General features: G+C 40.7%; 1 protein-coding gene across 5 annotated transcripts in view; it reads right to left on the reverse strand.

The window, feature by feature from the left end:
- Window positions 1-12,662, reverse strand: part of Cc2d2a (coiled-coil and C2 domain containing 2A) — a 128,714-nt gene that overhangs the window by 98,544 nt on the left and 17,508 nt on the right. For all 5 annotated transcript variants that reach the window (XM_045161369.1, XM_004656067.2, XM_045161366.1 and 2 more), the window contains one exon: window positions 451-539. In XM_045161369.1, coding sequence (XP_045017304.1) covers window positions 451-539 — 89 coding nt within the window. The remainder of the gene's footprint in view (window positions 1-450; window positions 540-12,662) is intronic.

Here is a 12,662-nt window from a genome sequence, read left to right on the forward strand (position 1 = left end):
AGAAAACCCTATTTGTCATCTTGCAAAAGACTAATCAGTAAAAAAATTTCCATGCTAATCATTTTAAGGGAAAAGTACAAGGGGAATGGTTTAGAGTACTGACATTAATTCTTGATCATAATTTTTTTTTCTTTCCTTTTTTTTCTTTCAAGATAGGGTTTTACTCTAGTCCAGGATGACCTGGAATTCACTATGTAGTTTTAGGGTGGCCTCAAACTCATAGTGATTCTCCTGCCTTTGCCTCCCAGGTGCTGGGATTAAAGGCGTGTGACATCATACCCAGCTTTAATGATAATTTTTCATCTGTGCCAATGCAAAATACTACATTAACATTTAGAATATGAAGTATCAATCAAAAGTTATTCAAATCCACAGTTTGAGGCATAAAAATAAGAGAGACCTAGAAATTGCAATCAGCACTGCAAAGACTATTCCCGCAGCATCTCTTACCCTTGCAGCCTGAAGCTTCTCCCTCATGCGCTCCCTCATGGAAAACTCTGCAAAGCCTGTTCTGGAAGTTGATGGAACTGGAGGTAAGCCTTAAAAAATAAGGAAAATTACTTTTAAACATTAAATATGAACAGATGAGAGAAAGTATTGTTGACAGTACTTCATGTTAGCAGACATGAGCGGGTGTTGACAAACCTTTTTTCTGATGCAATAAGCACATAGCTTGGCTTCTTTGAAACTGAAGGGAAAGCTGGTTCCTGCCAGGGACTGTTGCTTGATTTAACCAGGAATAAGTGAATGACACCTGATTATTTAAGACACACAAACACTTGCCAATTCACACTGGGCTCCAACATAGTGATTTAAGAAATAGGCTTCTTCCATGAATGGGGGCTAATGAGTTGGGGTTTCAGGTTCACTTTTCACTTTACCCAGAGAAACTTTTTCTACAGACTTAGTCATGTCATGAGCTACAGCATAGAAATAAAATATATTTCATAGATATTATGGATTACCTATGTAAATATCTTGACCCAGAGGACAGTTATTCTGTGTCAAGCACTGTGACATGTGTGGACTACATTTCCCATCAGTGTTCATGACATTCAACCAGCAGAGCTCAGGAATTATCATCTCCAGGGAGGAGGAACAGGAAGTCTCATGTGAGAAATGGCTGGCTCCTTTCACATACTCAGGAAGCCAAATGCTTGGGGTTTTGTCCATGTTCTGTTCTCTGATGTCTAACACTATCCTAGAAGTAGTATAAGGAATAAATTTGATAGACAGAATGTAGTGGGATACAAGAAGAGATAAGTTTGCAGGATTTGAGGGTCATGTGATATGGCACCTCTAATGTCTTGCTAAGGAGTTTTGACTAGGACCTCCAGTGGGGGAAGTCTTGAAGAACATTGAGTGAGGAGGGATATTTTCAGGAGGTGCATCTGGAATACAGGGACAAGATGTTTGAGGTACAATAGGTGAGGTGCCACAGATGTAAGCTAGGATGTCCTAGTGCAATATAATAGGGAAAGGGGATTAGTGAGAGAGGAGACAAGACGGGAGAACTTTGTGGAGATAGGCAGGTAGGGTGTGATGAATGGTCAGTAGCAACAGCAGCATCTAGGAATACCTTCGACACACGGCTATAAACAATGCCCAAACCTACTAAATTTGAACCCAAATGCAGGTGCTTAAACTACATTCTGGTTGTAAGACCATGGTTTAAAGAATCATGGCAAAAGAGAAGGTTCTAAAGGTGACAGAGGTCATCAGGAGGGTGAAACTGCTGAGACTGAAACCAGGAGGAGGAGGGAGCTGGGCTTTTTAGTCCCGAGGAGCCTGGGAGAGGCAGGCCACAGTGTCTGAGGTTCTTGTCCAGTGAGCTCTGAGACAGGAGCCACATTCAAGGGATGACAATGTTTTAACTGTGGAGCATGCTGATGTTCGGTGAAGACTTTCATGAAGCTGAAGGGGATAATGCTGTAAAGAAAGGGTCCTGACACTTACAGACAACAGTGCTAGTAGGTGAGGAAGGTTAGCAGGTGAGAGAAGAGAGGAGACAGGGGAAAGGATTAAAGAGAAAAAAGGCCAAAGACAATAGATGTGCAAGTTCCTGTCATACCTGCTTTTTGACAACACAGTCATCCTGGGCCCCAGCACCTACCTCTAGACCAAAGCCACTTGGTTTCTTTGGGTTGTCTCTTTTGTTTTGTGTAATAGAAAGCTATAAATACTACTTATAGCATGCCTCCAGTGATTTTATTCTATATGGAAGTATGAAATATTACCAGTAGTGATGATAGTCTTGCATACGTGTTTCGAGGTTCAAAGTTCTTTTAAAAAGTCTCAATCTGAAGGCTGGGCATGGTGGTTTATGCCTTTAATCCCAGCACTCGGGAGGCAGAGGTAGGAGGATGGCTGTGCGTTCAAGGCCACCCTGAGACTCCATAGTGAATTGCAGGTCAGCCTGTGCTAGAGTGAGACCCTACCTCAAAAAAGCAAGAAAAAAAAAAAGTCTCAATGTGACCAGATGTGGTGACACATACTTTTTTTTTTTTTTTGTTTAACAAGGTAGGGTCTCACTATAGCCCAGGCTGGAATTCACTATGTAGTCTCAGGGTGGCCTTGAACTCACGGCGATCTTCCTACTTCTCCCTCCTTAGTGCTGGGATTAAAGGTGTGCACCACCACACCTGGCTTTTGACATAGTCTTTTAATACTGGAACTCAGGAGGCTGAGGTAGGAGAAGCATCATGAGTTTGAGGCCAGTTTAGGTTACAGAGTAAGTTCCAGGTCAGCCTGGGCTAGTGAGACCCTACCTCACAAAAAAAAAAAAAAAAAAAAAAAAAGCAGAACAAAAAGTCTCAATCACCTCAATAAAATGGTCATATGAATGGTTTAAAAGCTCATGGAAAATGTCATTATTCTCTATCTTAAAAATCTGGAACAGATCATTCTCAGCGAACTTACCCAATCACAGAAAAAAAATCGACACATAGTCTTACTCATCTGCAGCACCTAACCTGAATCTGCCCAAGATGCCTTACATACCCAGCAAGCACCTCATGGACTAGACAATAAGATGGATGGGAGGGCGGGGAGGGAATCAAAGGGTGGGAAACAGTAATCCGGACCCAAACGGCAATGGTACCATAAAATTCTACTTCCTTAAAAGACAGACCAAATGGCTGAACCTTCACTAGACCCTTACAGGAAACACCTGAACCACAAGACACTGGAGAGGGTAGGATCAAGACTGACCTAAATCTCCTACAGCTTCCCTCCCTCCCTCTCCCCCTCTCCCCTCTATCTCTCTCCTCTCTAACTCTTGTATATTAGTTATCTTTTTCTTCAATTTCTTAGTGGACACTGACCTGTAACCCCCACTTCCAGCTTGGGCCTACCATCCACAATGAGCTTTTGATCAGAGAAACCTACAAGGTTTCCCCAAACAATGACAGACTTCTGTCAGAGTACTTGATGACCCACCAAAGGCCAGTGGTAAGACCCTATTGCTGAAGACTCCATACGTAGCTGACGCGTTAAATGGAATGACATGGCTGGAAGCCAGGAGAGAGTCAGTCCCCAGACAGTCAGCGTGTCTAGTGCCAGAAGGCGCTACATAGGCGACTGGGGGAAATGACCAAGATCTGTCCAAGCAACACATTGTTTAACCTAATTAGCAACAAATAACCGGATGTGATGCCCACACAAGTGCAATAGTGGTACACAGCCATGGTGAGGAATCAATTGCTCTTGATTTGGCTAACTGATCCACTCAGTGGTACTAGACCCTTAGCTAGAGCTGGGAAACAAGTCAGAACCATATCCAAACACAAACCCACTCTACAATATCAAGCTACCATCAATCACGGGGCATAAGAGGGCCTACACCTATCAAACTGTCTATCAAAAAAGTAAGAGTTATCTCAATTTTCCGGATGCTAACTTACTCTCCGTTGGAGAATCTGCTTCTCTTTTCCAGATAGATGCAGATCCTAAGAAGAGAGCTGCCCCAACATACCTCAAAAGGGGCCCAACTGAAACTAAGGACAACTGGCGAAATAAGCAAGGGTGATGTTTTCCTGTGAACCGGATACCAGCACAAAGGGGAAGGAGATCAATGCAGAGAAAAATCAACTCCTACCAAATCAGAGAGCCAGAGCCTCAGAGGCCCCCAACACCTCAGCACTGAAGCAGACCAAACATGAACCCAACATGGCTCAGGGAAATCTTGCGGAAGAGGGGGCGGAAAGAATGTCAGAGTTACATCTTGGGTCATGATTTGCAGAGACATTTATCATACTAATAACTGGGGGCTAACTCCACAATGCAAGACCCATTTTCATTAACAAGGAGGGTCTAATGAGAGGGGGTAGATCACAGATGAGCCTAAATAATGGTACCAAACTGCCTGTATTTACTGAAAAGAAAACTAATAAATTAAATTAAAAAAAAAAATCATATAGCCATGGCAGCTTTTGTGCCTGTGACATAAGCTAAGAGTCTGGAGACTTTACAAAATTATTTATGTGTATGTATGGCTGTGCAATTTGCCATGTGTATATGTATATTGTATGTATGTATGGGCATCCACATTCCGTGTGTGTGTGTATGTGTGTGTACATGTACCTAAGGATAAAGTTGGGCTATTTGTTGTTTTTTGAGGTAGGGTCTCATTCTAGCTCAGGCTGACCTGGAATTCACTATGCAGTCTCAGGGTGGCCTTGAACTCATGGTGATCCTCCTACCTCTGCCTTCTGAGTTCTAGGATTAAAGGTACACCCGGCTCATGTAGTTTCTTGATGAATACCCACTTTCTCCCCTCTAAACTCCAGGCACATCATAACGGCCACTAAGCCTAGGTGGCATGCCTGGCTGGGTAGATAAATAGGACATCTAAACCAGGCATCTATACTTCTCTAGGTTGACTATTTTTGGACTTTGTCCTCTCTCTTTTCAGAAAACCAGTTTTCAGTAATAATAATAAATTGCTCTGAAGAAGTTAAATTATCCTGCTTATTTACTTCTACTCTCTTTTAAAGTAAGATTCAACTTTTTCTTTATACTTAACACGTATACATGGTTACTTGAACAGGGTGCACTAAAATATTTTAACAAAATAGTCTTTAAAAAAGATGCAAGCCCTGGCATGCCCATTCTCTCTCTCTCTCTCTCTCTCTCTCTCTCTCTCTCTCTCTCTCTCTCTGTCAAATAAATAAATAACTAAAAGTAAAATATGCCATGTAGTTGCCATGACAGTGTCATACAGAGTAGTTTAAATGCCTAAAAGTCTATGTGTATTTTTCCTATCTCATCCAACTCTTCCTGTTAATCCTTGGAAATCACTGATTGTTTTTAAACTTTGTGCTAATAAAACCCACAGGCTCAACTGGATCTGTACAGCTATTTGATGACAGCGTCTCTCTTCAATTACAGTATGAAGAGCTGGGGGAAAAATCTTGCTGGAGACTTCTGAAGCTGGTGTTTGTGGTGATGGACTGTCAAAGAAGAGCCATAAGGATATAAGAGATGCCATACTTTAAAAAGAATTCTAAATAAAATCAATGTACTCTTTATTTGGATGAAATCCGATGATTATGACAACTATTTCTTTGAGAATATTACAACCATGCACCCATGGAGAACCATGGGTACTAATTTACTGTCTTAGATGTATTAACTAATAGTGACCAAAAAGTTTCAGTTTTTTAAAAAAATATTTTATTATTTATTTTATTCATTGATTTATTTTGGGAGCTGGAGAGAGAGAGAAAGACACACACACACACATACACACACACACAGATAGAATATATGAGTGGGTATGCCAGGGTCTGTAGCCACTGCAAACAAATTCTAGAAGAAGCATGAGCTGCAATGCATATCTAGCTTATGTGGGTTCTGGGGAATCAAACCTGGATCCTTAAGCTTCTTAGGCAACTGCCTTAACTTCTAAGCCATCTCTCCAGCCCAACTTTCAGTTTTGTCTTGGAGCAGTATGACATATAATTACTTGAAACAGCTGAAAACACAAAGAGAGGCCTCACAGAACATTTTCCCCTAACTTATTACCATTAGGAGCCAGCTAGGCACTTCTGCCCCAGGGAGGAGGACTGACTTGACAGGCTTGAGGAAATGACCCATTCAGAAAATGATTCTCTGACAGCAAAGAAAGCCTGGCATGAGTAAAATTTCCATAGTGAGTGAAATCTGAACAATCCATACATTATTAAAGACAGACTGGAGGCACATAAGAACTTATGGATAACAAGAGAGGGACAGGTTACTCCATTAAGATTTATTTATAATGTCACTGTAGTATGAAATATGGACTCCTTCCTGCTGAGGGGGAGCAAGGGACCACTGTGTTACCACGTCACCTTTGCTTTCCAGCAAATCCATCAGTCCAAGGCTACACTCACCTCATGTTTGTAAACAACTTCCCGATCTCTACACTCCTGCCCATCATCTGCACACATCATGCCCTGCTTCTTCCTCTGTTCAGGCTGAATAAAATGATAGACACCTTCCATTTTTATTTTAACCACTTTTATACCTGACCCCTCAGAAAACAAGATGCTCCTATAAAAACATATATTACCTTCTGAAATAATGTCTTATTCCCCTTATTTTGTGTCCTTATACTAATGTGACCCAGAATCCAGAAGGCTTACTACTTTTTTTTAAATAACAACTTTATTGAGAGACAAGTATGCAAAGCTCATTTTTAAAATTTTATTTTTGTATTTATTTTTGTTGTTGTTGTTGAGGTAGCATCTCACTCTAGCTCAGGCTGACCTGGAATTCACTATGTAGTCTCAGAGTGGCCTCAAACTCATGACGATCCTCCTACCTCTGCCTTCTGAGTGCTGGGATTAAAGGCGTGCGCCACCATGCCCGGCTTAAGCTCATGCTTTAAAAGTGTGCAGTTCAGTGGTTTTAATTTTATTGCTCACCATTTCACAGACATTTGGCTATGAGGAATATTATTTCTGTGGACACTTGTTTATAAGTATGTGTGTGAACATCTGCCTTCAGTTCTTTGGGGTATAGATATAGTTGCTGAATTGTTGAGTCATATATTTTTGAGGAACTGCTAAAATGTTTTCCAAAGAAGCTATAGCATCTTTCGGTTCGACCAGTGATGCCCTAGAATTCCAACTTCTTTATTTCCTTGCCAATACTTGTTATTAGGTGGCTTTTTAGAAAGCATAACCACCCTGGTGGTGAACAGTGCGCTGTCATTGTTCTGATTCAGGTTTCCTAGTGGCCAGTGATGGTATCTTTCATGTGCTCACTGGCCAACTGTGCAGCTTCTTGGAGAATGCCTGTTACTTAGTACACTGGATAACTGGCTCTTGTATGTTCTAGATACTGTACCGTTTCAGATATCTGGCTTGCAAATATTTTCTTAATGTGTGGATTATAGAAAGAGCTTTAATGTCAGTCATGGGTGAAATGTTTGAACTTAGGTATTTCTTGAGCATGCAAATATGATGCTGGCATTTCAAAAAGACTTTTGGATAGTTCATTCCCTAATATCTCTTTAATTTTTTATCAGTTTCTCTTAGTAAGGAGAGAAAAAATTCACATGACAAAGTTCTAGGGTCTACAGAATGAAACATTTAAAGAGGAAGCACATTCATGCAACTTTTATGACAGCAGAGCATTGAAATTATTCTATTATTAGTTACTATGATTTTTACTGTGCCTAATTTGTAAATTAAACTTTATCATACATAGTTATGTATAAAAAACGTAATATAAGTAGAGTTCAATATAATCCATGGTTTTAGACATATACTGGGACTCTTGGACTATATTTTGGATGGATAAGTAAGAGCAGATCACTATAATAAAAGAAAGATAATATTGGAACTTTCATAAAGTATTCGCAGAAAAATTAAAGCAAGAGAACCAGGTTGCAAAACAGAATGGTAATTTCTTTTTTCTTTTTTTTTTTTTTTTTTTTTTTTTTTTTTTTTTTTTTTGGTTTTCCGAGGTAGGATCTCACTCTAGCCCAGGCTGGCCTGCAATTCACTATATAGTCTCAGGGTGGCCTTGAACTCACAGCAATTCTCCTACCTCTGTCTGCCAAGTGCTGTGATTAAAGGTGTGTACCACCACACCCAGCTGGTAATTTCCTTTAAAAAAAATTAAACAAGTTTATCATATGACCCAGAGACCCTACCACTAGGAATCTTCCCCCCAAATTGACTTATGTCTACATAAAGATTTTTGCAAGGGACACAGGGATTTTAATGTCAAGTCCTCCATAGCCTCACGTATCTGTAATTAAGCCTCATATTCAATCTACAGCTCATGGAACCTTTGGGAAGTGGAGCCTTGCTAGAGAAGGTGTGTCACTAGGGGCTAAGCCTTAAGGTTTATACAGCTCAGCTCTCCCTTGTCAGGGCTACTTCACTCTTATGCTATGTCTAGGCCTCTGGCAAGATGTGATGCCCAGCTTGGCTCTGCCATGCTTGCTCCAACACAATGAAACTTCCCCTCAAAACCGTAAGCCCAAAATAAACCTCTCTCCTTTCATGAGCTGCTCTGATTAGGTGTTTTGTTACATCGATTTGATAACCGCTTCAAGTGGTCATAGTGACACTATTTGCAAAAGCACTGAAATGAATACAACCCAAATATCCATCAATAAATGAATAAACAAAGGGTAGTATATTCATAGAATTGCATATAATTCAATGATAAAAAAGGGAAGAAATGTGGAGTTTACATTGACAACTTGCAAAAACAAGTTGTGTTAGCCTGTTATGATGGCATATGCTTGTAATCCCAGCACTCAGGAGATTAAGCAAGATGGCATGTTTGTTGGCTAGCTTGTGCTACATAGCAAGATACGGTCTCAATAACAAACAAATTAAAAAAAAAAAAACACAAAATAACTAAAGCCCTACTCTTAAGACCACAATGTACTAAAGACAAAGACTCTATACACAAATCATTATATAGGATTCAATTTACATGTAATGTCCAAAAATAGGGCACATTTATAGAAATAGAAGATAGTTAGTGTTTGTCTACAGTTGAGGGTAGGAATGAAGATATACAGTCACAAAGGAACTTTGGGGAGTATTGAAAAATATTCAAAACTGCATTACTGTAATACACAAGTTTATGTACTTACTAAAAATTCCTGAATTGCACCATTACAATGAGTGAAAGTGAGATGTAAACTTACCTGTATAAAGCTATTAAACATGACTGATTTTATTAGATATGAAAAAGTAGACATTACTTAGGCAGCTGCATAGTAACCTGGAAGAAATTTAGGCTGGAGACAAACATGTGAGTGTGGCCAATGTACAGAGAGAAGTGAAAGTCCTTATAAGACAACAACAATTAGTGTCGATAAAGAGGACAAAGCCCTGAGCCTATTCATCCCCAACACGGAGTGGTTGAGGTGTGAGTGAGACCCACCAACGATAAGGGGGAGGTGCAGTCACAAAGAGTAAAACTATGTAAATGTATCCCTCTACATGAAATAAACAAGCTGGAGGGGGTGGCAAGCTATGGTAGTCAAATGCTGAAAATCAGGCAAGGACCAGCTTAGCAAACGAACAATTCATTAGTGACCTTAATGGAGTTTTAAATGAATAAGCATTTGTTTGAATAAGCATACATTTAAGAAAGGACTGGACACAAAAATGGGAAAAGAAAGTCTGGAGGAAATTTGCTGTGATAAAGTTTTGTTGTTGTTGTTTCGATTATAAATTCTGCAGCATTTGGATGAAATGTCCTGTATATATCTGTTAGGTCCATTCCTTCTATGACCTCATTTAATCCAAATGCCTCTCTGTTTATTTTTTCCCGGGATGACCTGTCAATTGATGAGAGTGGGGTGTTAAAATCACCCACCACCACTGTGTTTGGTGTTATCTGTGACCTTAGTTCTAATAGTGTTTGTTTAATGAATTTAGGAGCCCCCATGTTAGGTGCATATATGTTAAGGATTGTAATGTCCTCCTGTTGGAGTGTGCCCTTAATCAATATAAAGTGACCTTCCTTATCTTTCTTGACTAGCAGTGTACTGGAGTCTACCTTGTCAGATACTAGCATAGCAACCCCTGCTTGTTTTCTAGGCCCATTTGCTTGAAACACCATTTTCCATCCTTTCACCCTAAGGTAATGTCTATCATTTGTAGAAAGATGAGTTTCTTGGAGACAACAAATTGTAGGATCCTGCTTTTTAGCCCAGTCTGCAAACCTATGTCTTTTCGTTGGGGCATTGAGGCCGTTGATATTAAGAGATATTATTGAAAGGTGTGTATTTATGTTTGCATTTTTTTTTGTGTGTGGTTCTGGTTGGACCTTTGCTCTCTTGTGTTAACTAGTATTTGAGTATTGCTTATTTTTTCCAGGTTCCTTTATATGTGTGCTTTTCCTTTTCTTCAGCATGGAGGATCCTATCAAGTATTTTCTGTAGAGCTGGTTTTGTCTTCAAATACTCCTTTAACCTGCTTTTGTCATGGAATGTCCTTATTTTTCCATCTATTTGAATGGATAGCTTTGCAGGATAAAGTAACCTTGGTTGACAGTTGTTATCTTTCAGAACTTGGAATACATCACTCCAAGCCCTTCTGACTTTTAAAGTTTGTGTTGAATAATCTGCTGTAATCCTGATGTGCTTGCCTTTGTAGGTAACTTGGTTTTTCTCTCTAACTGCTTTCAATATTTTTTCTTTGGTTTGTGTGTTTGGTAGTTTGATTATAATATGGCAAGAAGAGGTTCTTTCCAGGTTTTGTCTGGCTGGGGTTCTAAAGGCTTCCTGTATCTGCATTGGCACCTCTTTCCCAATTTGGGGGAAGTTTTCTTCTATGATTTTCTGGAAGACACCTACTATGCCTTTGGAGTGGAATTCTTCTCCTTCTACTATGCCTTGAATTCTTATATTTGACTTTTCATAGTGTCCTGAATATCTTGAAATTCCCACTCATACTTTTCTATAAGTTGTCTTTTTCTTTGTTGGATGTATTAGATCTGCCACTGGCTTTTCCTGCGGGGCAAACCGAGCCTGACAACTGTGGCCCTGCAGATTGGCACCCCTGCTGCTGGAACTGCTGCTGCTGGATCTGTCACCTCTGCTGCTAAAGCTGCCACTGCTGGGTCTGTCGCTGCTGCTGCTGCCTCTGAAGCTGCTGCTGCTGGAGCTGCCGCTGCTGCCGCTGCTGCTGGATCTGCCGCTGCTGCCACTGAAGCTGCCACTGCTGGGACCGCTATTGCCAGTGCCGGAGCTGCTGATGTTGCTGCCGGACTCTGCTCTTGCTTGGGTCCCGCTGTTGGCTAACATTTGCTGCTCTGTTAGCCAGAGCTGGGCACAGGCAGTGGGGGAGGGGAGGCAGCCGCAGCTGCTCTAGTGCTCTTGCTGTTCCACATGTTCTTCTACCTTGTGATCTGCTCCTCTGTTGTTTACTGCTGCTCTCCCTTCTCGTTTCTTGAGTTGCGGAGAGCTCCGGTGTGAGTGGAAGCTCCCCTTACCTGGCTTTTCCTGAGGCTTGAGTCGAGCCTGGTGGCTTTCTTGTGTGCTGCCACCGCCATGGTCAACAGACCTGCTGCGGCTGCTTTTGCCAGCCTGTGCGGGCTCTGGATGTTCTGGATCTCTTCTACTTCTCCACTGCCATTTCAATTTCCTATACACCTTACTTTTTAGTAAAAGTGTGTATTTTGCTGAGTGTTTTTGGCCTTCCACCCCCCCACCCCAGGCTGCTTTGGTGTGGTACCTACACCACCATCTTAACTGGAAGTCACTCTGTTGTTTCGTTTTTAAAGGAAGACATGAGGATTGAACCTATGGCTGGGGAGGAATATGGGGTCATGCCTTTCCTTTTAACCAATAGCCACAGGTAAGACTTATTAGTTTTTGTCTTAGTATTTTAATTCAGTCTTCTGAGTTCCATGTGAGGTGGTGAGGAGTAGGCTTGGAAAATTGTAGGCAGTTCCTACTTTTTCTGAGCATTTTCTGACTGAAATGTGCACCCTGCTCTCCAGCGGCTGGCCCCACAGTAACTTCTACAACCTGCTCCTTCCAGCAGCTCTCTGGAGTCTCACCATATTTATCACACTTGTTTCCTGGGTCAGCCTTTCCATGTCTTCATGACTTTGAATAAGTACATCCAAATTAAATTATCTATTTTGTTTACTCAAATTTCTAGATTCTGAATCTTCTTTTCTGTCAATGCTGAGAAATTGATTTTAATTAGAGAAACTAACATGAATGAATGGGAAACAGATACTAATGATGAGAAATTTGTCTTCATAAGAAACTACTTAGTGGTCTCTACTCCCTTAAGAGATGTGCAAAATAGAATCATGGAAGGATGAGTATATTTTATTTATTTTTACTTTTGACACATGAAAACTGACTTCTTTGTTAGCCAATTTAAAAAATGTGTTAAAAAAGAGGTTAGGCAGAAATACCCTATAGGGGTGTACATTCTGTGCTCAGAAACCATAGGTTGCTACAGAAAAATCTTGGTCCCAGGTTTGGGATACATTCCAGTAAATTGTTGGTCAGGGAGGTCTCTGAAGTCCTCAAAACTATATAAACTATTATGAAGGCTCTTGGTTGCCAACCAGACTAGATGGATGGTGAGATCCTATTGCTGAAGACACCACATATTTCAGTTGCAGGATGTGGAGAAATCAAGCTAGAGCTGAGCTGAAAGCCTCCTCTTTGCTGACTAGCT

The sequence above is a fragment of the Jaculus jaculus genome, chromosome 11, assembly GCF_020740685.1.
Source record: "Jaculus jaculus isolate mJacJac1 chromosome 11, mJacJac1.mat.Y.cur, whole genome shotgun sequence".
Classification (NCBI taxonomy): Eukaryota; Metazoa; Chordata; class Mammalia; order Rodentia; family Dipodidae; genus Jaculus; species Jaculus jaculus.